Raw genomic sequence first — 27,490 nt, forward strand, 5'->3', positions numbered from 1 at the left:
TTTTTGGACTGTAACATGTCAAAATTTTCAAGCTCGCTCGCTTCGCTCGCTCGCATTGAATCGTTATGCCACTCTCCTAACGTTGCTGCCAGTAATTGCCAGCAGTTGCGTCCAATGCCCCCCCCCTTAATTTCCAAAGCGAAAGATATAGCTACAAATGGGAGTTTTGGGACACTAACATGTCAACATTTTCAAGCTCGCTCGCTTCGCTCGCTCGCATTGAATCGTTATGCCACTCTCCTAACGTTGCTGCCAGTAATTGCCAGCAGTTGCGCCCGATGCCCCCCCCCCTTAATTTCCAAAGCGAAAGATGTAGCTACAAACGGGAGTTTTTGGACTGTAAAATGTCAAAATTCTCAAGCTCGCTCGCTTTGCTCGCTCGCATTGAATCGTTGTGCCATTCTCCTAATGTTGCTGCCAGTAATTGCCAGCAGTTGCGCCCGATGCGCCGCCCCATTATAATTTCCAAAGTGAAAGATATAGCTACAAACCCCAGTTTTGGAACTGTAGAATATCAAAATTTTCAAGCTCGCTCGCTTCGCTCGCTCGCATTTTATTGTTATGCCATTCACCTTATGTTGCTGACAGTATATAGTTTGTCGATCGTTTCACACCGTCATTCCATAATCCATATAAGGAAAACTTACAATGTTCCTCAATGACTGCGTTGTTGAATTTATCACATTCCGTAATGTATTGTAGTCCCATTATTGCTCACGCACACACGCACAAGCATACAGATCGTCAAAATTACTTTATGGTTCCCCCCATGTTTCGACCCACCGTACGCCACTTTACATACATATATATATATATATATATATATATATATATATGATAGATGTGTGTGCGTGTGTGTGTGTGTATGTGTGTGTGTGTGTGTGTGTGTGTGTGCATGTGTATATTGTGTAACATATGCATGGTCTAATCTTGAGCCCCCTCCAATGTTTGCCCCCCCAATCCAAAACTGCTTCCGGCGCGCCTGACGTTATAGATCAATTACTTTATAGGGCAAACACTCCCTGCAGGGATCATCATAAATTATGTTTCGTTGCGAATTGTGTCTTCAAGGACTACTGGAAGGTGTTTGCTGCTTTGTTAACGCTCCTTTAAAGCGATCATATAGTTTTCGTTGAGACTTGGTTTCAGGTTTCTAACTTTTTTTGATGAGATAATGGAAATCTCTAATGAATTACAGAGACTCCAACCCCAAGCACCTTCTGATCTGGAGATTCTCCCGCCCGAAACCCCTAGCAAACGGGAGACTCCAAGTTGATGTGTGCGAAGCGCGAAGTTCCTAGGATTCTAGATGTTCTCTGGTGCTATCTAAGGCATATTTTTTCAACATACGATAGAAATAAGTAAGAAATCCTTTCCACCGGGAGACACAGAGCCAGGGCGGGAGAAATCAAATCTCAAACGGGAGAACGGGAGATTGTGCAAAAATGGGCTTTCGGCGGGAGATCTCCCGTCGAAAACGGGAGAGTTGGAGTCTCTGGAATTATAAAAGAGCATGCAATTCCAAGCAGAATTCCACTTTTATCTGATGAAAATTGGCTTTGAAATGGCTGAGATATCCGAAACAAGCGATACTAGTTGAAAAAAAAAAATTGACCCACCTTTTATTAGGATCTCTTTGTTTTTGTTTTTTTTCGGTTATCTCAGCCATTTCAAAATCGATTTTCATAAAACTTTGAATTTCTCTTGGAATGATATGCTCTGTAGGAGCCCTAACATTTCATGAGTGGTTTCTCAGTATCTTGCAAAAAGTTAAAAGCTCTATCCTCATCCCCACCAATACTGCAGAGTAAGATGAAGAAAACTATTGAATACATTATTATTATAATTATTTCCGAACTTATTCACACTGGAGTATCAAATGCTATCGAATAATTCTACATAGGGTACTTTAATGCCCTTTACCACTGTCTGAGTGCTCAAAGGGTACTGAAAATATTAATGGTAATGAGTGAGGTTAATATTACACAAAATTATTGGTATTTTGTATGTCCTTGAAACATCGTGGTTACACTACACATTCTTTATGACTCCGTTAGTAAATTTCCGGAGTTGAAAGCGTGCGCGTCAACACCCACATGCGAGCGCACGTTGCATTTAAAAATGGCGGCTCCCTGTCGCTGTTCTGTTTATCACTGGTAAGCACGTGGTTGCATAGAATTAGCATTAGCGTCTGCCGTGGTATCTCCTCAAGCAAGTAAGTGGAATTCAGACATAAAATGTCCGTATTTTCCGTATTTTTTATCTATCGTATATTTTTATTCTGTAGACTATTTCTTTGAGACTTGAGGTTAGCTAAAACTATTGACATTGCGCGAAAGATCTGGTGATAAATCAGCAATGTTGTTAAAGTGGGTGCGCGCTCAGTCCCATACATTCACATATTTGTTGCAAGTTAAATGAAATATCATATGGCTTAAATTCGGCTGTAATAAACCAATAACCATTGCACTGATGATTCTTCTGTCGCAGAATCTAGGCAGACAAAGTCTTAATGACTTAAACTGCCGTAGGGAGATGAATTGTCTGTCATCAGGAGAGCTAGAGAGATGCAATCTAAATCGAGACTCTCTAGACTCTAGTGTCGTATCGTAGTGGAGACATAAAAATTACTGAGTCTATAACCCCGGCGCGGGGCGCTGTATACGTATTGGGGTCGCTGCTGCGGTTACTGAGTCTATAGACTCTTAGCCAGCTGAGCTATGGTAACTTAAAATTACTTGAAATGGGCCCCATATCTAGAGTCTCTAGATCTCTGTATAGGTCTACTACCCTAGACTAGGTGACATAGGTCTACGGCTAGGCTAGACAGAAAGATCCGTCTGTCCGGAGGACTCTTTTGTATTTTGCCATTAACGCCGTCCTCCGTAGACAGAGGGGATCCGTGAAGCCAGACGCAGTCTCCGCGGAACATTCCCCGACGGACAGATACAGACCGATCTTTCGGTCAACGGCTAGGCAAGAGTCCATGGCACTATAGAAGTCTAGTCCATATAGACCTAAGGCCAGGGCTAGGAAAATGTACTAGAATTAATCAAAGTCTAAATTTAGAAAATGTATTTACAATTAGTTTTAAATGCAGTTACCAGTAGGCCCTAAATAATGTTAAATAATATAGGCCTACTAAATTTAATGTACCCTTTTACTATTTTTCTATGTAGAATAGAGTGGAATTAACTTGGAATTTAAAAGTGAATCACACTAATAATATTCATGTTTGCTTTTTTAAAGAGTTACACCTCACAGAGAATTCGAGAAGAGGCATAGACAAGAGGCATAAAATGCACTGTAAAATTAGTCACACAATGATACATCAGTGCACAATCTAATGTGAACACATAGGCCTGTATTTCAACATGAATCATCATGCATACTGTGAACCCTTGTACTTGCAGTACCAGTATTGTCTCTGCTTTGAAGTACCCGGTGATGCCTTGATGAGCAAGTTTTCTGCTTGAACCTGAACCACATGGTCTTGCCAAAATTGTCTCATTCTTTGATTTGTCAATTTTTCCCTCAGAGTAGGGGTGGAGGTAAAATGTACAGGTGGTCTAGTCACTCACAGTATGGTAATGTGTAATAACAGTGAACATATTTACAATATAGGTGCAAACCAGTTGCTTTGAACTATGAAAAAAGGGCTGCAAGGATAGTGCCTGATGAGCTGAAGGTTTATTGGTGCAAGATTACCATCAATGACAAAGTTTACTAGCTCTCTCTCTCTCTCTTTGCCATTGACTCTGTCAATTGAAACACAATTCATTCATCGCACAGACCCAATTTTATCAAAGAGGGTAATAATTGTTATAAACAAATATAGGCCTATAAGATAATATGGATGGATGATGGGTACATGGTAACTAATAAAATTTGCTCTTGTAAGTGGTTAAAAATCATTTACGAGTATTCAATCACATCATTTTCTACTTCTACCTCTACTTCTATGGTGCTTCTCATCAAAGCCTGTTCAGCAACTGGATGAGGGTTATCTCATCTCGATCCTGAGCAAAATGTTCTCATCTTTACCCTAGATTTTGACACCAAAGTCATCATATCACTCTCCATCAAATACCAATGGCCGAAAGCGAAGAAACTGTCGCTGGTTTCGGAATGAGGAGTGGAGGAGATGATCACGAGGACATGGAGGATGACGACCTCTGGGAAGATGATGATGAAGATGAACCAGGAGCTTCCGTAGAGTGTCAGCCGATAAAGTGTTTATTCTGCGAGACCTTCCATCCTTCTGTGGAGGATGTCATACGTCACGGCGAAGAGAGGCACAACTTCAACCTTCAGCACGTGGCAGTTCAAACAGGTAAGTATATGCCAGATTTTGTTGTGGAAGATATAAGTATATATACTGTAATACCAGATTTTGTTATGGAAGATATAAGTATATGCCAGGTTGTGTTATGGAAGATATAGTGGAAAATGCACTATTGCATTTATGTGGACAGTGAAATACCATGGTGTTTTGTGCAGTAATTCGAATGCAAGTACACCACAGAATGCATTGTGAAATGCAGTGGAATTTAGGCAGGTACTGTAGTCATTCAAACTTCAATCAAAATGTGCATGCAAGATTTTAGTGTGAATCGTGTCGTGACATACCACTAATCGTACAGCGGTGTATTTCTCACATGGCCCGACACTGAACTTGTCTTCTCCATGTAGGAGATATGCATGCACAGTGCTTACCTTACAGTGGTGTACTTTAAGGCCAGAAATATAATGGTACTTTGTGAATGTAGTATTTATTACCATGGTATTTCGCCAATGAGAATGATGGCACTTAATACCATGGCAATTCAAACATGAATGCACCTACTGACTTCCTTTTGAACAGGGAGACTCTTTCAGACCAAGCAGTATTGAGTGTTTTTAATGTGAATGCACTTTGCTCCATTAAGAACTAATGTTGGTTAGACTAGCCTTGGTGGGGCTGCACCTCTCCAGTCACTAAACTGTAGCATGGATTGCTGTGCTTAAACTGATAAATGTAGTGTCATTCCAAATTCTTCCTCTTGTTGAAGAGTCCATGGAAGATCTCTCAAGTCTTGGTTGTAACAGCCTACTGGAAAGATGATGATAATGATGATAAGGATTCCCAGCATTTATATTGTGCCATGTATGATGTATCGCAAAAAAACAAAAAAACAACACAGAATCTTTTATGAGAATCAGTAATTGAATGCCTGCTTAAAAAATTAAAAAAAAATTATTGCGAGTCTTGAGTGAAGCTTTGAAGTGCTCCAGATAGTTGATTTCATGGAGAAATGATGAGAGAGAGTTCCATTGATAAGGAGCGACAGAGGAAAATGCCAGGTCTCCTTATATCTCTTGAGATGTGTCATTGGCATCTGGAGAGTAAGGCTAGATGATTAAAGAAAGATAGAAAACTAGTTGGATAAACAGAAAGATAAATACATAGACAGAATAGTGAGTACCTATCTGGTCACTGATCATTTCTCTGTTTTGTTTCTTGTTTTCAATAAAATAAGTACTTGCTTGCTTGGCGGATGAAAGCCAAATAACCTTTGTATCTAAAGGCCTAAGACACACAAGCTATTTTGTTTTCAATATTTGCAGATTTGGACTGTATTGGATTCATCAAGATGGTGAACTACATCAGATCAAAGGTCAGTATGAAATATTGGCTATTTCCGATCTTTCTTCAAAACAAGGATTATTATGACTGGTCCATTATCTTCTATCCATTTTTCACACACATCAATAATTTTATCATATAAGTTAAGTAAGTTATAGGTCTCAAGTTAGGTACAGGTCTTCTTCTCTTGTCCTAGTTCTTATGATAATGATGATGATGATAATAATGATATCAGTAATAATAATAATGATAAAGATATTGATATAAAGTTATATAATATTTTTGATAATATTCATTATCCCTATCATCTTTAGTTACTATTGTAATTAGTATCATTATTATAACTGTTGTTATTGTCATATCATGATATCAGTGGGTACCTCCATTCTTCAAATGTGCATATTGTTTACTTCACTTTGATCACTTCAGTTTTCATGACAATATATAATTACAAGGTTCCACAATTATTGTGTACTCTTTTCACTTCACATAGGTTTGCATACCTTATTCTCTGTTACCAAAGAAAATGATATGTATATGTTTTTGTCGAAAAATGAAACAAAGTTTTAATGGAAATTAGAAATTATATTCAATCAATGTCATTATCACTGTTTTTATTGTCATGATTTTAGAACGTTACAGCAGATACCATCATGACATCTGTAAACATGGCTCAGATCCCGTGGGCAGACGACACCAACATGAGGCCAGCCAACCCAGAGGACCCACTGCTCCTTTTCGGTGAGCAGACAATTTCCAGAATCCATAGCAGTGGCATATACACAAAGTCAATGTGAATAGTGTATAATTATAGGGGAAGTTTCACCGAACGTGTATTTGGCTTCGATCCGGGAATGCAAAAAGATCAGTGAAATGGCCTATGAAAATTTGAAGAAATAGCACTGTACGAATTCAAGAATTATGATTTTCTACAGTTTTTTTTTTAATTTCTTGTGCCTCCCTCTACAGAAGGATTGAAGAAAACATAACAGGAATTTCACCAATTTTAATTTCTTTTAAAGAAAAAAAAGAATACTCAACCTTAGTCTTTTTCTAGAATATGTTTGTGCAAATATCATTTGTGGGAAAAATGCCTCAAGATCAAAGGTTACTGAACTGTAGTTTAAGGTGTAATTATAATAATAATGATCATTTATGATAAAACAACAAATTTGTGCAACCCTTTTTTATGTCAACATTGTGTATATGCTGTGATCACATTGTTCCATAAAGATTAAGGACAAAGAAGACATTAATTTTGGCAAGTAAATGTCTTTCCAGGAATTCCTGTAGGCTTTTGTTGAGTACTGTCTATTTTGCTAAATAATTTGTAGACATAGCCATTTATTTACTACATTTGCAAGATTTTCAATATTCCCCTTAGTAAAATACTCACACTACTGTATAAGCTGTTATTTTTGCGACAGTTTAATTTTCTCGAATTTCACGGATCACAGTTGAATCGTGAATTTAACAACATGCGAAAATGTCTGCATGCACTTTGTTAATGGAACATTAACGTAGGCATCGGCATTGATTCGCGAAAACAACATCTTGCGAAAATGTCCATTGCCTCATCATTCGCGAAAATATCTGTACGCGAAAATAACAGCGTATACAGTACAATGTATGTGACAATTTGAGCAGTTGGTATTATCTTGCCTGACTCTAATGATTTCAAAAACATGCATCAGACATAGAATCCTTCCTGGAGGATAGACGGAACAAGCTTGGCACACAGTTACCACTAGAGGGCAGTGCTTCTGCAGCAAGCCCCATGGTCAGCATTTCTAGCAAGGAGCTGCTTGACCTGAGGAGAAAGGTTCAGAGTCTTGAAGAGAGGCTAGCACAGACCGAGGATTCATTATCAAGAGCTGTGCAAGATTTGTCTTCAACAAGGTATCAAAAAATGAGTAATGAGAAGAGAGAAAATGTGATATATATTAAGCTGTCAATCTATACACAAAAGAATCACATTTTCCTAGACATTTTCTGAATATTAGACTTTGTATGCTGAAAGGTTTTGATGGATGATTGGTGTCTTAATAGCAGTAAGAGACAAAACTTGAATCCATAAAAGTTTGTAAGTGGGATCACACTTCTGTGAATCAAGTTTTATGATGGATCATCTGCAGGTTTAGCAGTAGGAAATTAATGCTTTTAGACCTCATAGGCTCTTCACTCTGTGTGCCATACTTCACTAAGTTTCAGCATATGTCTGTTGCCCACCTCTCGATCAAATTCAAACTTTTTTGTGCTGATAGCACACTTTGATCTTTATTCTGATGATACACTTGCTCTGTGTATTATCATTCTAAACTATGATGAGTCCAACTGTGTCAAGTCCACCCAGAGATGTTGTACAAATCTGTCAAACAACTGTCATACATGTATATTCACTCACAAAAAAAAAAATGTAGCAGTTGATCACGATTTGCCAGGGCATGTCATTTAATGTAACCATAGTGATTATGGTTAAACTTTGGTAGACAAGTTTTTCCCTTTTCCAGTCATGTGAGCAGTCTCTAAAGAACTGAAACTGTTATGTTGTTTGTTGATTAATCAGAGAATTTGCACACGGGCTCCTGGCCTCGGCAGACAGCACCGACAAGTCTTGCCGACCCAATCTGTCCGTTGGCGAAAGGATGTCGAAGGAGGAAGATGAAGCATACTTTGACTCCTACGGTCACTACGGCATCCACGAGGAGATGCTGAAAGACCGCGTGAGGACGGAGGCCTACCGGGACTTCATCTATGATAATCAGTTCATCTTCAAAGACAAGGTGAGGAGTAGGAAGGTGATGCGGTTGCTAAGTGTGCCATCGTCACACAGATGCCAGCATGCCACCGTGGCACAGTATACAAATAATGACTGCTTATGAGGGCACAGTTAAAATTATGAGCCCAAGGTGATGTGAAAACCGTAACTATGCCCGAAGCGAAGCTGAGGGCATGGTTACGGTTTTCACATCACCGTGGGCCCATAATTTTAATTGTGACCCGAATGTCAAGCAGTTATTATTTGTTTTATATACTGAAAATATAGATTCCGAAATATAGATACCGAAAATATAGATTCTAGTCTCTTTTACAGCACTCGTAATCAATGCTGATCGACAGCGCGGCGGTCGTATCATTGGTGCGTACAGTGATGTGTACGGTGTACGTTACGTGTACTACGGGGATGCGATTGTCTCCAAACCAGTCCGCTAGTCTCTTTTACAGCACGCTGATTGAATGCGCGGCGGTCGTATCATTGGTGCGTATTATGAGCGATCTACGTGTGCGGGGTCGCGACTGTCTCTAAAACCTATTTACTAACTGTGCCCGGGCCCCGGTCACAGTAACTCAAAAATAGGGCACAGTTATTTTCATGACTCCCCTTTTAACCAATCAGATGAGAGGATTCTAGAAATGAGGTATATAATATAAAACGCTGCAGGACAGTGAACAGATTGCTCTCTGTGCCAGTCATGAGGTTGTGAGCTTGACCACTTAGTCATGACAAGTTTATAGGAACACTCAACCCTCCATAATGTACATATGCTAACAACATCCTGCAGGGACTTTTGATGTGAGGGACAAGGCTTGCTGTCAGGGTGTTTTTTTTTTCTCCAGATAGTCTATGATTAAACAATCACAAGCAAGAAATAATGTGACTCTATTTGAGTTTAATCACAAGCTTGAGTCTTTAGTCGTAAGACTGGGTTGTGTTATGTCATAAAAAATCATGCCATGTGCCATATTGCTACTTGGTCTCTTTATGGTTTCAGGATTGGATTGAAAGCCCCTTCTGTTTCATAACAATATGACACTTTACTACTTAAAACTTAAGACAACGTTTTCTTTAAATGTTCTCAGAAGATGTATTTTCCTCATGCCTCTGCTCACGGTATATCAAAGCAAAAACATTCTTACACATCATCCTATACTCCACATATAGACTTGTTTGTTTTTGTCTTTAGTTTATGAAAAACAACAACACAATCTGGTTGGTGTCACCGCAAATCTTTCTCCCTAATTTACTTCACCATACAAACTTTCAAACAACACATAACAACACAATCATCATGTCACCGATACAACTATTTCGAGGTAGCTAGAAAATAGATGTGTTATGTGCCGGTAATCAGTTATCACATTTCTTTGTTTATATTTATTGAATTCAACTGATCTGTGTACTTGTTTAGATGATCTGTATGGGAGGTCCACTTATTTGTATGTGTTTGTTTGTTTTTGTTTTTGTTTTTTCGGAATCATAGCTGAAGAAATAAAAGCAAATTAATGTTCTGTCTTAGATGTTTTCTCCAAAGAAGCTAATGGAGATGTTTTGAGTGCTTGATGGTAAAGGAGGAAACCAGTGCAGTGTTCTTGACTTCAAAGGTTTCTAGCCATATTTTCAGTCAGTAGGATGACACCTCCCCCCCCCCCACACACACACACACACAAATTGATAAGAGTGTTCTCACTTCTCTGTCCTCAATTTTGTGCCAGGTTGTCTTGGATGTCGGCTGTGGAACTGGCATACTGTCCATGTTTGCGGCAAAGGCGGGGGCACGGAAGGTCATTGGTGTTGACCAGTCAGACATCATCTATGAAGCCATGGAAATTGTCAGGTCAGTTTGAACTGCCCAGATGAAGGGACATGTGTGCATCACAGCCATTATGTAAAGATCATAGATCTGCTGTAGGAATTTTGTCATGTGTGTGCTTGTGTATGTAGTAGTTGTGTTTGTCAACAGTTTGCTTCTTTTTCATGTGCATAGCTTTATGATTTTGGACAAAGTCCAATAAGAATTTATCCAAGAGTACCTTCTGCAGCAATTGGAAAAAAAGAATCTGGATTAATAGTTTTAGAGGAAAAATCAAGAGTAGCAGCTGAGCCACAACTAGACGACTTGAGAATATCATTTGCTACGGCGGATGGTGCAAATTTTTAGATAAACAATAATTTCCATAAGTAACATGATCCCAACATTAGCTCATGTCATAAAAGCTACTATTTCCATTGTAACTGTGTTCACAGGATACTTTGATATGATGCCACTATGAGTGGTATGAACTAAATTTGGACATGTCTCGTGCTGGTACTAAAAACTGTGTGTATTTGATGGAAAGAAGAAATGTACAACATGTGGTTGATAAAACACCAACAGAGTTTTAATGTAGGGGAGGACAAAGGGCTACAGTTAACCCAATGAGGACAAGTCCCGAGTATACTCGGGCTGGTTTCTTTGGGAAATGTGTGTGGTAGCAAAATCAGTCTGTTCTCAACGGGTTAAAGAAGACATTCTTTCCTAAAGTAGCACAAGGATAGTTAAGGTATTATTGATAGTTTATGACTCTGCTTTTCTTCTAATAATAGGTAGTATATGGAATTCATGATTACTGTTATTAACACTTGCAGGGAAAATGGTCTCGACAAAGTCATTACACTTGTGAAGGGACGATTGGAAGATGTAGACATTCCTGTGGAGAAGGTAAGAAAAAACTTGTATTTTGAAGCTTTCAATAGCTTGGGGCTGAGACTGTTATTGTAGAGCTAGATACGACTATGACAAGATATTGAATACATTGCTCATTGGGTAATAGATTCCACAGATAAAGATTGTATTCTTAATATGCTTTGTGAGCAGTCATTTCACTGCTAGTATAATAAAGAGCTCTTTTATCAATTTGCTTATATATTTTCAGCAATCTTTTGAGTCAAGGATAATGATAAAGACTTGTACAATTATTCCGTTTATGAGAAATCTTAAATTTGTAAAATTCCATAAAATTGTGTCAAGAGGTCAGTGTCAAGTAAGCCACTGAAGTACTGACAGAGCATGTGTTTTAATACTAATGAAGATCAAAGAATAAAATGCCTTTTTTTTTCCAAAGCAAAGAGATCCTTTCATTGCTATCTATTTTTTTAATGATCTATATCAAAACAGAAGATTCACAAATGACCATTTCTGTACAACTATGTTTCCATTATGCCTTGAATGCCGGTGTTTTGAGTTTCATCTAAAGACTACCGCACACTTCATGATCCGACCGGTTGTTGACTCTGGAGGCAAGTTGGGTCGCACGACAAGTCACGTGACTCGACAACGCACACTATGCGATCAGACCACATAGCTAGGCTTAACGACTGTACTGGTGTCAGTATATATACTGAGCCGTGATTGGCTTAAAGTTCTCGTCATGAAAATTTGACATGTCAAATCTTCACGACTGCCATTGCAACCCAGTCACAGGACTGGAAACTGGCAAGACCGATGACGTCAAAATTCCGCTTGCAAGGACGTACCACTGGTGAATCGTGGCAAAGTTGTGTTGTGTGTGCAGACCTTTAGTCGTGTAGTGTGCATAGGCCTTTAGTCGCGGTCTTGACTGTTTTTTTGGTCAGAGCATTGATGCAAACTGTGCATTTTCTGCCTTGCCCTGTAGGTGGATGTGATAATATCAGAGTGGATGGGTTTCTTCCTCCTCTTTGAATCCATGCTGGACACTGTACTCTATGCCAGGAACAAATATCTCAGGGAAGGAGGCATGGGTAAGGACATTTTTGGATCTATGAATTTTGATAATGAAAGCATCATGTTTAATTTTGGTGACACATGCTTATTCTTAGAGAAACTAGCCAGAGTTTCTACTCTAAGGGATTGTTTCTGCGTACTGCCATGCATGTTTGATCTTGGGGATCAACAGACATTAAAGAGAAATGGAATGGCCGGAATTTGTTTTTAGCCATGAAACTTTACAAAAGTACCATCAGAAATAAATTGAATGTATACGTCAGGTGTGATGAATTAAGTGAGTGATTGCAAAAAACACAGCAAACATTTTAGTCCATTTTAGTCTATAACATTTGATGGTCCACAGTTGCTCTTGCAGTGTATTTCTTGATTTTTGCACACTTTAATGACACACATTTTCTAGATGATGTACCTTAAGTTGTAAAGAAAATGGCATTTAGAATTTGCTGGTAAGTGCCAATATGAAAAAATAATACCCATTGGTGTATATTCCGTAAAAACAAATTTATCATAAATTTCTAAGCACACTCTAGCCTCTCCCAGTCACTGTGCCGTTCATGAGTGTAGTCCCCTCACTTCTTCATGGCAGTTTACCCAGACTTCTGCACGCTGAGCCTGGTTGCCGTTAGCGACGAGAGGGGCCACGCCTCCAGGATTGCCTTCTGGGACGACGTGTATGGCTTCAAGATGTCCTGCATGAAGTCTTGTGTCCTGGAAGAGTGTGGAGTGGAGGTTGTCAAACCTGACACTGTGATATCCACCTCCTCCATGGTAAAAGTAAGTAAACTGGATGTTGTTGTTTATTAGTTCATGCAGGGCTCGTCAGTAACTTGTCTGGTGGCCCATTTGGAGAAAAAAAGGAAGGTACACAACCCTGCTTGAGAATAAATGTCTTAATTGAGAGGGCAATACAATTTTTACAGGAGATTATGTAGATCAGATGGAAAGGTGTTTTTTTAGCTTGGGTTTTTTTCAAACCTCTTATTATGATTCTTTTTTTTTGGGGGGGGGGGATTTCTATATGTCCATTGAAACAGATGGGCACAATTACCTCACAATGAGTGATGGTGTTTACACCATTTTAAAAGTGGTCAGTAAGATTTCAGAGAATGAGTTTGTAATTTTAGGATACGTGCCCATTGGCATAAAATAGGAAAATTTGCTTGAGTGTATGCCCATGATTAGGTTAAAGAACTATTCATGAGAAGAGATAAAAGTGGTCATTATCATATCATGCAAACAGTTGGTTACTCTTAATAATACCTAATATTGAAACAACAACTAGCTCACATAATTATAATCATAATTGTAAGGATGATTATGATAATGATGAATGTGATTATAATTATCATTGTCTCATCATTATGTTTATTGATACTGTTGCTACTTCTACTGTGGCACTACTACTAAATATTCTACTTCTATTATTTCATATGGCATTGTTAAGAAAAAAAAAAGGTAAGAGATATGTTGCCTCATTTACGAGACATATGAATTTCATTAATGTTAAATATCTCCAGTATTATACATATATTTTAGCTCGTGAAATATACCAGTCGATTCTTAAAAAAAATTTATCTCCTTGCCAGTATCTTGATCTTTCCACCGTGCACATCCAAGATTTGGACTTTGTTGCGGATTTTAACATGGAGGTGCAGCGTGATGGGTTTTGCACAGTAAGTGTGTGGTTATTTCTTTTCAGGTTCATCCATTAAGTGCCAGGGTACTTTTCCTGCATAAATTATCATTTTTGTCATTTTCTAAATGGGCAACTCTGAATCTAACTGCATATCTTCTATACATTGGAGAATGATTAGATAAATCTGGTCAAATATATTTAATCTTCACAAAATCAAGGAAATTTATCAAGAAATTGCTTCTTTGAGAAAGGAACAGGAAGTTATCCTAAAATCTTCAAAAATGTGTTTGCCAATTTGAGAATTAGATTTCATTTCATTTGAGAATTAGTAAATTCAGCCATTCAGAAGCTTTTGGATAGACCTGTAAGTGGTGAAGTGACTCATTTTGAAATGTTACCAATTTTACTTGATTGATAAAGAGTAATGAAACAATTGCAGAATGCTATGAAATGTGAAGTGATTATAAAAAGTGGCATATATTCACTGAGGCAGTCTGAAGTCTATGCATCTAATGAGGTCAACAGTCGAGGTGAAAGGTGTGGTCTTACTATCATCACATCTGTTAATCATTTTGTGATATTTCAATGTTGCAACAGTGTAGGCTAATTAACCACAAAGATATAAACCATCTTTCAACGGCAACTGTTACCTTGGAATTTCATAAATTCTGAGAAATGTTACAAACCTATATTGTATTGTGATAACCAGACAGACATAATGAACTCCTCCTTCCCATAGCTGTAATCTGATTATGCAAATTATGCAAAAAGTGCAATCTCTGTACAGATCAATCACTCACTCACAATTCTTAAATGCACCTTCATTCCCACACAGGCTCTGGTCGGATTCTTTGATGTCATCTTTGAGAAGAGTTGTCACAAAGCCGTAAGTCCTCTTATGATAAGCTGTGATTACAAGCTTTAAAGCTAAAGTGTGATAGCTCTTAGAAGGGCTCAAAATTAATCTTCCACCTCTTGGAATGTGCTCGCACAATTTGCCATGATGATAATGAGTTGTTGTGGGGTATTTTGAGATCAAATATGCAAACCTATTTTATTGTAGTACACAACTCGTATTCCTGAAATGCCCTCCCCATTCATTAGTGGGTAAATAGAACGTGACTAGTATGTGATGATTGAAACATGCCCTAGCAATAGTATACAAATATACCAGGCCTTAGAGGTTCTGGTTGAAACTATGTACATGAGGTGACTTCAGTAGTACTATTTTCTGAGGGGCACAGCCCAGAAGAAAATAGTTCTTCTGAAGTTAAGGCACATAGTTTAGCCAGAACCTCAAAAATGGCCTGGTTTATTTGCTTTATATCCCTCCCAATTAATTTTAAGAGCAACAGCAAAGTAAAGTGAGTGGTTTACTGATCTAAAGTCATCTTCTTTTTTTACGCTCAAAATTACAACATGAAAGTATATGCATCGACTGCATGATGCCCTTCATCTCTCAAAGAGTAGACGTCGCGCGTTTGGCTGAAAACCATACTGTGACATGATGTCTCATGCAGGTTACGCGCTTGTGACAAGAGTGGTGCACGTGAGCTAGTTAGCAAGTATATCCATGGCAGCATGATATAGTTTTTGTACTATTTCCCCAGGGAGAATAGTAAGACGCGGACGGGACGAGGATTTGTATGGTATAAATATGTTTTGTCCTGTTCAGTGCTCTCGACCAGTCAGAGGACAAGAAGTAATTTGTGAAGGATATGATATTGAAAAGCAAGCAACCAACAAACTACATGCAATTTACAAATATTTGATATATCAATATTTTCTAAATATTTATGTATATATTTTTACCTTCATGGGTTACTTCTCAGGTGATGTTGTCCACCGGACCCTTAGCACCACAGACTCTTACGTTTATGTTTTCATTTTCATGGATTACTTCTCAGGTGATGTTGTCCACCGGACCCTTAGCACCACAGACTCATTGGAAGCAGACAATATTTCCCTTCAGGAAGCCCTTTGAACTCAAGAAAGGTGGGAAAATCAGTAGTTCTGCCTGTTTGCAGGGGCAGATCCAGGAATTCCGTAAAGAAGGGGCGCAAACAATCTTTCTGGTGCTACTTCTGGGTTTCATCTCATTTTTTCTTTTTATTTCTGTTTTAACAACAAATAAAGAGGGGGCGCGCACCCGATGCGCCCCCCCTCTGGATCCGCCACTATGTTTGTATATGAGATAGCCACGTTTGATTGATATGTGAGGAAGTGAAACATTAGAGTCATTCTTCGACATAGATTTTTACCATGGCTTCTTCTATTAGAACACTGATTAATTTGATCCTTGTTTACTTTGATGTAGGACAATTTGTCTGTCAGTTGCAGTAAGAACAACTCTATGCAAGAATTTCACTAATTTGAATACAGTCATCCTGTGATTATCTTCGCAAAGGTTGCATCACAAAAAATTACTTTGCTTATAGAATTATCTTGTCTTAAATGATCTGTGCATCAAAAATCAATCCAACAAAGTCACAAATCAGCATACTTAGCATAAACACATTCAGATCACTTTTATGTTGTAATCATGTCTTTATTGATAAGTAAAACAAAGGACATGTTGACACACATGTATATACCATGTCCATGGTCCTATTGAATATGCTAAATGAATATTTAGAAATCAAATGGTACTCTGTGGCTGTCTTGGCTCTTTTTTCCATTCTGTTGTGTGTTGGGAAGGCATTGATTGGAGTTTATTACAGTGTAAATGTGACCTTGCATCACAAAACCAACAAAAGCTGTGATACAGGATTTTGTAGTTTACGTCAAACAGTGTCTAACTCATTGATATTGGATGTTCCAACCCAACTACAATTTGTACTGTAAAAGTAGATATTTTCATGTTGTTCAAATATTTTGCTCATTTCGCGCAACCAGAAACTAGCACAAAAATCTAAGCATGCAAATATTTTTTTCATGCCAAATGTTTCTGTGATTGATGTCTTGCTTTTCGACCAAGTGTTTGAAAGTGAAGTTGAAACTCCAGGAATGTTACTTTTGACCAAAGGGGCTGTAAGGTCATGACTGCCGATATTGTGCATGCACAAGGAAGTGGTTTTTAATGGTGAGGCAGTTCCAGCAGAGGGGTGAATAGATTAATGACAAAGTTTGCATAATTGATACATACATTCTCAGATCTGTTCAAGAGTATTTTGAAGTATTTCAGTGTATCAGGGAGTCAGTTCCTTGCGGCGTTTACATGTTCACTTGCATGTGCCTTATGAGTGGAAAATGGAGGGGGAATTAAAAAAAAACAATGTCAGGCAGAAGAAACCTTAGTCTACAAAAGCTATTTTCACTACTTTCATTTGTAATATTTCTCTGCTTCTAAACTTCTTAAGTAGATGGAAGGATTATTCTCTATTTCTTGGCTTGCTCTCTGTTTATCATTTCTCTTTTTCTTCTCTCTCGCTCTCTCTCTCTCTTATCCCGCACCTCTGCAGGAGAAGTTTTGTCTGGTAAGATGTCCTGCAAGAAGGACAGAAGGAACCCGCGATCCCTGATCGTCACGCTGACCCTGAAGAACGAGACTTTCACCTACCGGATCAGGTAGCGGGAGGCAGCAAAGCCTTCTTCACGAGATGTTCCCTTCGATACCTGAAGTGTACCCCAGTGGAAACAACAACAACAAAAATCTTCTGGAGTAAACACATTACTGCAAGCTCCTGTGGAGTTGTGTGAATGGATTCATCTTACATATGTTCCTGTAAAAGTGGATATTTTTTCGCGAGTAATTTTTCGCACTCGGACGGGTAAGATGGATTTTGCGTGTTTTTAATTCCGCCAAATCAGGACATGAACAACTGGAACGCATGACATGCAAAAATATCCGCATGCTTTTATTTTCGCGCTAGCATCTGGTTTCGCGAAAATTTCCACTTTTACAGTATTCAAAGTGCACCATCATGAACTTCGGCTACCAAAAATCCCATTGATAAAGAGACCATTTTGTTGTTTTATTTTTTTTTACTGTGTCATGTTTTTACTCATGTAAAGTACACGACACAACTGTTATGCATATTTTAGAAGTGGGAAGGAGTTTAGAATACTTAGAATACCATTGCGAGATATCATTGCCTGTTGCTTCTTTACCCATACTGGGCCAGCGCACTTGTGTAAACAAACACCGCAGTGGCCCAGCACTGTTTGCACGCACACGCCGACAGGCAGACAACTCTCCAAACAATTGTTTTTCATTAGCAAGCAATGAACAAAACATAGACAAGTTATATGTCATTTGAAAGACGATAAAATTCCCTTTAAAATGGTATATGACATGCTGCCATTCAGTGCACAGTGCAGTCATAGTACTTAGCAGAAGTGAAGTGCAGTCGTCCAAAAGTTACGAAATCAATTTGTTTGTTTGCTTTCATTCATGGATTGAAAATAGCAAATGTTGTAATTTTACACATCCAGTACCGGAAATGAAATGATCAGAGTGTCAGCTTTCTGGACATATAAATATCATGACCATTGATACAATAATTGCAGGTTTATGTTTATGTTTATGACGATGAAGCCATTGCAAGTGCACGGGAAATTGATAGTGTAATGTGTGCATCCTATAGTTTGTTGAAGCGAAAGTCGTCACGATAGATACACTTCTACAGCTTTTCAGTTTCGACTGAATTATACAATTGTTGTACATTCATGTGGATGTACATGTGGGACTATTATCACAGTCGAATCATCGCCCGGCAAGTGTCCAAACCTCCTCAAAAACTGCAGCAGAAAATCAAAAATCGAGCACTCCGTACAGCTGTAGATAGCACCCACTGACGCTCCATGATTATTCGCGTTATTCCATGTAAACACAAACATTTTTTTCGATGATTTTTACGATATTGTTGGCATTCGACTAATAAAACCTTCTTGAATTATTGCAGACAGTGTAGCAAAGCACTCTGGGATATGTTGTCAAAGGTTAGAAGGTGAAAGAACTTTGGAATGACGTCGTTTATATGTCATTTCATTCACTACAGGATATTCCGTATATGGCCCCTGTGGCGGTCAAACGAACTACGGAATATCCCGTAGTTGGCCCGATGTGGGTTAAGAACAGTATTATATTCCGAGTAATGCAGTAACATACATTCAGGCAGAAAACTTAATAATAAAGCTTCAAGGAAATTTCCCAGCATTTACTGCAAGTCTTGTGTCATACACACACAGACTGGTGTAGTGCTTTTCACCTTCCCTATGTTCTGTTACAGCAAAGTACAATAGCTCCAGTGCATTATTTTGAACTAGTGTTCGATAAGTTAGCTGTTCAAGTTGTAGAAGAAAGGACATAAGGGGAATGAAACCCACATACTGGTATATTCAGTGAACAAAGAGAATTGAAAATTTTTATCTTTCTAGCGTAAAGAAACAGCTCTTGGCTTATCTCTTCAAAGGCAGGAGGAATGATATTACCGTCAACATAAATTAAATAACAAGTGGAAGGAATATTTACTTTCCATACAATATTGAATTTTGAGGAATACACTTTTTATTTTCTTTACATTTTCACCCTGTTATATCACAAATTGTTGTCTCCTTATCCAGTGATGACAGTACCCAAACTTTAAAAATTCATAATTCTTTTATTATCTGCTTTACCTCAAATTTTACTGATGTGTTTTACTAATACTTCCACATTCACGCAAGAAAATCGTTACACCACGTGAAAGAGATTTGTTACTTCCGAGAGAAATGTGTACGTATGGGTACATCCCTAATGTGTTCTATATTCAGAGTTCCTTTGCTGAACATTGACCCAGAACTTCTTCCTTTTAATAGAAATATAATGTATTATACCCACACACAAGCAAGCACACATAAATATCCATTTATACACAAATGTATGGAAGAACACTCACAACAAATCTGACTTGATAAAACAATACATATTACTTTCTTTATTACGAGTAAGAGCGAACAAAATTACATTTCTCTTACTGTCATGCATGATACTGACAACTTGATCATTGCAGGCACAAATTTCATTCTAGAATGGCAAATTATTTCAACAATACATAATATGCCAGAGTTTATCCTACATGTACATGCCACTGCTTAGGAAGGATCACAACAGCCCCTCAAAATATTACCACTGAAAGGACCACTGCATTTATTATCAGCTGCACTAGATGGGGCATTGATAAAATTACAATAATGTCATTTTTTTTGCTGTAAGAGTATTTTCTTTTGAGATACAATGTACAGCTTCAATAAAGTTGCCCAACAGTTGATTAAATGATCAAAGATGGCCAAGGGAAGTTTAATTTGTTGTTTTCTGTCAGAGTCAGACTGCCCCAGTTGCCCACACAGTAGCGATTGGTTATCAATTTGTGCTGAATGTTGTCTTATTTCAGTTATTAAATCTACCGGTAAATGATCAAACCTTTGTGAGATAGCCATGCATATAGGACAATGAATAAGAATGATGAGAACAAACAATAAGCCAGTTCACACTTCCTGTCTGAGCATGTGCAGATAAAGGTCATGGCAGACCTTCTCTTAAAATCGACTTATCACTGAGGCATTAAAAAAAAAAAAAAAATAGATAGGCCTTAATGAAAACTCCGTCCTCAATATTCATGAATGAACTAGGTGCATATCAGAATGTACATGTGAATGCAGATTTTTTCCAACCAGATTAACAATAGCCATCCATGCAGCACTTGCATCTATGTAAATTACCATTATCTGCTCCACTGTTTTTAAATGCTCTTCTAATGAAATATTAATGAATGTTTTGAAAAGTGTGGTTGAGAGCTCATTGCAGACCACTGCTAAGTGTGAATTGGCTTTCATACATGAGAATATCACTATTAAAATGGACGATAAGATTTGGATTAACATTCAAGGATGTCAGTTTTCAGGCAAAAGCCTGAATTGAGACCCTGGTGATATCACAGTACAGGCCCTTTTGGGTACAAAGTAGCTTCATTTTAGATTTCAGACCCTCTCTTTTTAATATTCTTTTAAACTAGTACACTTGTATCCCTGAAAATTCCATGTTTTAATTTGAAGTGCTGAAATGTTCACTATAAGTGCCGTACTACGTAAGATTTGAAAAAGATACAGAATATTACTTCCTACAGATACAAAGTGATGATAGTCAGTTTTTCCAAATTGTACGGTTGTGCTACAGAAAGATCGTTCAGACAGATAGTGCTAACAATGCACTAATACATGACGTTTTGCATGGGCAAGACACTGCTTTCATTAAAATGTGCGTGGTTAACTCCCACACAGTGGGCTGTTCATCATGTAACATGTCAGACAAGATTTTCCAGTTACCATTTAGAAGGTATCGAGTGTCTCAAACACACAAGAACAGAGCAATATTTGTCTGTTTCTGTTAAAAAATATAAATTCCAGCTTTCACAGAAAGCTCAAATGTTGTGCGATTTTCACATCACCTGAAACCTATGAGGGGCTTTCTTCTTGGTCTCGCCATATACTTTGATCTTAACAATTCGCACAGTTAATAGTAACATGTACCGGTACCCTGAACAAACCATGTATAATTATAGTGATGCTTACATCATCAAACACTGAAATTTTGATGCACATCAACTGAGAATTGCAAAAAGACCTTGCTCTTCGACGTGGGAGGGACATGCATGGTTTCTATTAAACAGCTGGGCAACAAACTTCAGTGTCAACCAGTGTATGCATGTTGTTTTTTTTTTTCATGCCTGTACACAGAAGGTACAAACCAAAATGCTACATATACATGAGCCACTTCTGAATCAAATATGCATATAAACTTTGAGCATTGCAAACCATGCAGTAAACCTGAGCTAATTCCATGCAGTAAGATGATAGCTAAGAATGTGATGACTAACACTAAGGGTGATACTGTGTGGGAACACCACAATTCAAGGATTCTGGGAGTCGTGAGTGAAATTTTGTCTGTATCACTTGCCTTTCACTTGTTACACAGAACTGCATTTATATGAAAGAGATCTGAATAAAACCACTTGTGAAAAAAAAAAAAAATCCACCCCTTTCTCTGTTTCCCATTGTCACATATCTCCTCTGATTGGTCATACCTGTGAATCCATCTTGTGAGAACGCAAATTATGATGGACACTTCTCAATTTTCTTTAAAAGTTTTTCTTTTTGGTTGGATAGGAATAAAACAAGCTTTTCCAACGGTTCCCGAAACTGGTGTTGGTGTCTTCTGGCTAAGACTGTAACACTGCTGTTTCATTGATTTCTCAAAATATTTCATTTACACTTAATTACACAAGCTATTATTCTCGCACGAATCACAGTACAAGATTAAATACGAGGTAAAATAGTTTTAAAATACCTCAAAAGGACAATTAAGTACACTTCTCTACAGTTCAGTCAATTTTTTAAATAATTCCTTCATGAAAATAGCTGCTATCTTTACCAAGAGATCTTTGATTACAAGACAAGCTTCACCTTTCCTGGCTGCTGGTGTAACCCGTTGAGGACGAGGCCCGAGTATACTCGGGCAGGTGTCTATGGGAAATGCGTGTTGTAGCAAAATCAGTCCGTCCTCAATGGGTTAAGAGAATAATTACAATCGTTGGGTAAGCTGCATTTCAACATGGAATAGACGTTTTAAAAAAGTGTTTACTTAACGAGAAAGAAAAAAAAAAAGGGCAAATTTTATGATACCCATTATCTTGAAAAGATGTCATCAACTCATAATCTTGCGTTGAGTTGTCTTTATTGCTTCTGACTGACAAATTGCCCCTTATCAACATTAATAAACACTGATTATTCTCTATTTGAGTAATAGCCATGATAAAAATCATGGCCATACATACTGAGGTGGGATATCTATTTGTGTCTATTTACAAAGATAAATGGCAATTTGTCAATCAGTTGTGCTGTTATAAACTGATATGACAAATTATAATGCTCTTTCCATTTCCTACTATCTACAAAATTCACACACATCGGCTTTTGAACTTTAACTACTTTTCAAATACTTCAGATTTCATTTACACCCAATTACTTTCAAGAATCCATGCCCTACATGTATGTGTCATAGTACTTCTGAGACTAAATTGTCAAAATCTCTTGACCTTTCTGACTGGAAGACCAATGGCATAAATAAAGTTATTAGGAAAAAACTAACTATTAACAATTCATATGGAGCAAGTGAGAAAAAGAAGAAAAAGAAAGAAAATAATCTGTTTTACTGCATGAGATCCAGTCTGATCCAATCATCAAGAAAATGAGAATTCTTTGTCTTTATATATTAAAGGGAACGCATTAGAGCTTTGATAGGTAGGACTAGGCATTACACACCAGAGGGTTTTAGGGCCATGACATAACCATGTTCCATGAATACCAATACAAGGATACAGGATGCCAGTCAGCATAATATATACAATTGTATGCAGTGATATAAAATGTTGGATTCTTCTTTTTTTTTTTGTGGGGGGGGGGGATTATTTGGGGTCTATTTTTACAGTTTTTCGTGGAAAGTACGATGGTATCAAAACTTCATTTTGAATTTCATCTCAAAAGTACTGCCCCTCCCGAAGCTGTTTCAGAAATTTGCAATTACTAAACACATGCCACGACAGTGCACGAAGAGCATTAGAATAATTACTTTATCTCAACATTTGTGTCTTTGGTAGATTTTCATGCATTTCCTAAACAGTTCAAGGAAAACTGAGCTTATGTGAATCACCAAGATAGCAAGCTGTGAACAAAAATCTTCAGAGTGATGCATCCTCAGCATGAATACTTGTTGGTGTAGACAAACAGCATTGTATCTTCACTACAAATGAAATGGTTGAACACACAATGCAATATGAACTTGATCATTGATCGCCACAACTCAGGAGGTGGCAGACTTCTCAGTCCCACTGACAGCTTCCTCTGTTGGTTCTGCAGGGAATTTGAATGCAGTTGCTCCCGACAAGCTGGTGTTACTACCAGTACTGGCACAAGGTGTTGTGACCTCCTCTTCCGTGGTTACCTCATCACCATTCCTCTCCATGGGGCATTGGAGCGTCCCTTCCTCCGGGTCAGGGGATGAAACGTCCGCTGGAAACATGTGCGCTAGATTGATCTCCAGTCCCTTAACCCTGCCCGTCTCTTCCCCGATGCTGGAGAAGGAGTCATCTCTCAGCCGTCCCACAGAGGTGGGACTCGTAACCCCAACCGACACGTCATCCAAGTTTGGCATGGTCAAAAGCTTGAATTCATGGCGGAGGCCTTCATGGATATCGTGGCCTTCGTCACTGGCGAAGTAATCCTCCGGTTTGTCGCTCTCCTCCAGTTTGTCCTGCTCCTGCTGCTGCTGCAGGTAAAGAGGTTGAGACTTCTCCAGGAACTGCATGAAGTCAAACTTCTTGGAGTGGCTCTCGGTAGGGGAAGGGAGGGCACTGGACCCGTTGGAGGACGGGTTGCTCGCCGAGCGGCTGTAGTACGAGGAGCCGTCGGACTCCTTGCTGTAGAGGTACGAGGGCTTGACGCGCTGCGGCGTGAAGGTGTTGATATGCATGCTGTTCCGCGGCGTGTGGCACTCGGGGGTGGAAGCGCCATCGCGGGCGATGCGCTCCAGGAAGTTGTCCACCTGTCTCAGGGAGAGGCTGTTGTGAAGCGTCTCCAAGGCACGGATGGAGGTTACCTGGATGTGATGCTCCAGACCTGAACAGAGAAAGCAAAACCTGACATTCTGATCTTTTCTTTTTTTTCCTGTGTGCGTGATTACATGTTTGTTTGTTTGTTTGTTTTAGACTGACTTCAAAGCAAATTCAACTGTCTCAGACATGGGTAGGTGCAATGTTCCATGCTTATGTATGTCAATGAAGTCTGAAAAAAAAAAATGTTCACATTAGTGTTATCTCAAGTTGTGGACAAAATACAGCTAATAAACGACTGTGCTTTGCCATGATGTTTGTTTGCTGCTGAGGTGACAAAAGAACCAAGGAGGAAGATCGTGTGCATGTGTTTTTACTCTCATGGTACTTATTGCAGATGGTTAAAGGCACTAGAAGAACAGGAAACAGCAGAGGAGGAAGAGGAGAAGGAGGAAGAGGAGAAGGAGGAGGAGGAGAAGGAGGAGGAGGAGAAGGAGGAGGTGGAGAAGGAGGAGGAGGAAGAGGAGGAGGAAAAGGAGGAGAAAAAGGAGGAGGAGGAGGAAGAGGAGGAGGGGGAGGGGAGAAGGAGGAGTGGAGGAGGATGAGGGGGAGGAGGAGGGGAGGAGGAGGAGGTGGAGAAGGAGGAAGAGGAGGAGTTGAGAAGGAGGAGCAGAGGAGGAGGTGGGAGGAGGAAGAGGAGGAGGAGTAGGAGGAAGAGGAAGGGGTGGAGAAGGAACCGGTGGTGGAGAAGGAAGAGGAGGAAGAAGAGGAGGAAGAGAAGGAGAAAAAGGAGGAGGAGGAAGAGGACAAGGAAGAGGAGGTGGTGGAGAAAGAAAAGGCAGAGGAGGAGGAGAAGGAGGAGTGGAGGAGGAAGAGGTGGAGGTGGAGGAAGAGGAGGATGAGGAGGAGAAAGAGAAGGGGGAGAAGAAGGAGGCAGCATAAGAAGACTGGGAGGAAGAGGGAAAGGGGAAAATGAGGAGGATGGCGGGGGATGATAATCAAGATCATCATTAGCAGCAGAAAGGGAGTAACATAATTTCTGTCAACTATGACTGCAGTTATTTTTAGGATGTCTATGACCCCGTTTACAGTGCGGGGGCTGGGCCGCGCTTTTAATTCAAACCTTTCAATATTTTGTCATAGTGGCGCTCTGCTTGTAAACAAACGCAATTTGGTATAGTCTGGTTTTCAGACCCTTTGCCAACTGGATTCCGTGGCGACGAAGTCGCTGTTCGTGCAAAGGCCTTTGCCGAAGGAAAAATCCTTTGCAAGACAAAACCACCTTAAACTATACTAGTTTTCAACGTTGAGGGGGTTAATATCGTGAATAGCGAAATAGTACAGGCAGAGGGTCTGTAAGTCAGACTAAAATTGGCCGCGCATTTGGCCCAGTTTGCGTTTACACCAAGAAAAGGCCGGGCTCGGCTGAGACCACCTCCAGAGCGTGGCCAAATGCGCGACCAATTTTGGCCACGCATTTGGCCTTTTTCGTGTTTACACTGAAATGAAGGCGGGCTCGGCCGCGGCCGAGCATCGCACTGTAAACGGGATCTGTGATTGTTTCCTCTCACCACTCCAGAGAGTGGCCAAATGCGCGGCCAATTTTGGCCCCGCATTTGGCCTTTTGCGTGTTTACACTGAAATGAAGGCGGGCTCGGCCACAGCCGAGCCTCGCACTGTAATCGGGGTCTGTGATTGTTTCCTCTCACCATGGTGAGCAGCCGAGTATGCCGATGCTCTCCTCATCAGAATGTCATCATTGAAGAACCAGGACGAGTCGCTCAGTTCTGGGGCGCTCTTGACGTAGGGCAGTGATGGGTGGAGCTCACCGAGTGTGTCCTCATCTGTCGTGCATGGTGGAAATTCAGGATGCAAAAGGTCGCGTGTGTTACTGTCATAGTGATTGACCTGGCTGCCCTGATGGAAAGTCTTTGCTGTCGAGCTTACTGATGTCACAGTCTTTTGTGGCATTCTTTCTGTTATGTGCTTAGCAAATGCTCATCCAGGAGCACCTATCAACTAAAACCCTGTCTCTGGCAGGGACTTGGAATAGTGTGTACAAGGTTTTCTGTGCCAATTGGTACAAGGCCACAAAAGATTAACCCAAAGAATTCAGTGACCTGTCACATACAGTACCAAGTCATCTTTAAATTGGAAATCTAACAGGAAACAATTGAAATAGTGTTGAAAGGCATGTGCACGACATATCATTATTCATTCATACCACTATTACCTCATACCATAATTCCACAATATATGGATATCTGCACATCTTCTTGTACCTGGAGATTTCAGCTGTATTAAAATCATGCTGTAATACCGTGATTGTTATGGAAAACCTCATAGAATTAGATAGCAAAAATATTCTTTTCAATCTATCAAATAAAAGTCGTACCTTCTTTGCCTTCCGCCACATCCTCCACAAGAGCCTTAGCAAGGGAGGGCTGCATGGGCGGGGTGGCTACCGGTTTGGTGTTCTGTGCCAGCTCCTGCTGGGAGGGAATCTTGATGGGTGGGATGCTGAAGATGGGTTTGCCCACTTGCTTGGATGTCCCCTCTTCACTGGCCTCCTTGCATTCTCCTCCTTCCCCTCCTCCTCCCCCTTCTGCTCCTACTCCTCCTGCTCCTCCTCCTCCTCCTCCCACTCCTCCTGATAATGATGCTGGTGCAGAGGTGATCTTCACAGGTGGTGGTGGAGGCGGTGATGTTGGCCCAGGGGCAGACTGTGATGGATCGCTAGGTTCCTCGTCAGATGAGTCAATGCAGCTGGATGGGCCGGTCCCTTCTGAGTTGTTCTCCAGGGGCGATGCAGTCCCCTGCAGTCCAACGCAAGTAAAGACAAGATGCATGTCATCAAAGTATTTCATGCGAGATATAAGGAGAATGAGTTGGAAGCCTGTCTCATCACATCATGATACACTTACGATAAAAAAAACAGAAATCTTTGCAGTGAGGAAACTTTTGCACAACATGAAACTAGCATGAAAAAAAATGTACAAGATTTTTTGCTTGTGCTATGTAATACTATCTTATATGGAAAGACGCTTCTTTTTCATTGAAAGAAGGAGAAGAAAGAAGTGACTACATGGGACCATACATACTGTAAATGTCATAT

General features: G+C 39.5%; 2 protein-coding genes across 2 annotated transcripts in view; one reads left to right on the forward strand and one right to left on the reverse strand.

Annotated features, from left to right (window-relative positions):
- Positions 1-2,201: 2,201 nt before the first annotated feature.
- Positions 2,202-17,907, forward strand: LOC139744720 (protein arginine N-methyltransferase 3-like). Its single transcript, XM_071655143.1, has 14 exons — positions 2,202-2,215; positions 4,050-4,333; positions 5,608-5,657; positions 6,259-6,367; positions 7,321-7,525; positions 8,193-8,409; positions 10,121-10,242; positions 11,034-11,106; positions 12,062-12,167; positions 12,740-12,927; positions 13,740-13,826; positions 14,625-14,675; positions 15,697-15,784; positions 17,251-17,907. The coding sequence occupies exons 2-14, from the start codon at positions 4,093-4,095 to the stop codon at positions 17,358-17,360; spliced, it is 1,647 nt and encodes a 548-aa protein (XP_071511244.1). The 5' UTR covers positions 2,202-2,215; positions 4,050-4,092; the 3' UTR covers positions 17,361-17,907.
- A 5,720-nt stretch (positions 17,908-23,627) lies between these two features.
- LOC139744719 (inositol hexakisphosphate and diphosphoinositol-pentakisphosphate kinase 2-like) overlaps positions 23,628-27,490 on the reverse strand; it is a 49,898-nt gene continuing 46,035 nt past the window's right edge. Inside the window, exons 23-25 of the mRNA XM_071655142.1 lie at positions 26,771-27,191; positions 26,085-26,219; positions 23,628-24,442 (exon numbers count right to left, since the gene is read on the reverse strand). Coding sequence (XP_071511243.1) covers positions 23,628-24,442; positions 26,085-26,219; positions 26,771-27,191 — 1,371 coding nt within the window. The remainder of the gene's footprint in view (positions 24,443-26,084; positions 26,220-26,770; positions 27,192-27,490) is intronic.

The sequence above is a fragment of the Diadema antillarum genome, unplaced genomic scaffold (genome assembly GCF_040938485.1).
Source record: "Diadema antillarum isolate AM-2024a unplaced genomic scaffold, OU_Dant_1.0 seq00001206_RagTag, whole genome shotgun sequence".
NCBI classification, from domain to species: Eukaryota; Metazoa; Echinodermata; class Echinoidea; order Diadematoida; family Diadematidae; genus Diadema; species Diadema antillarum.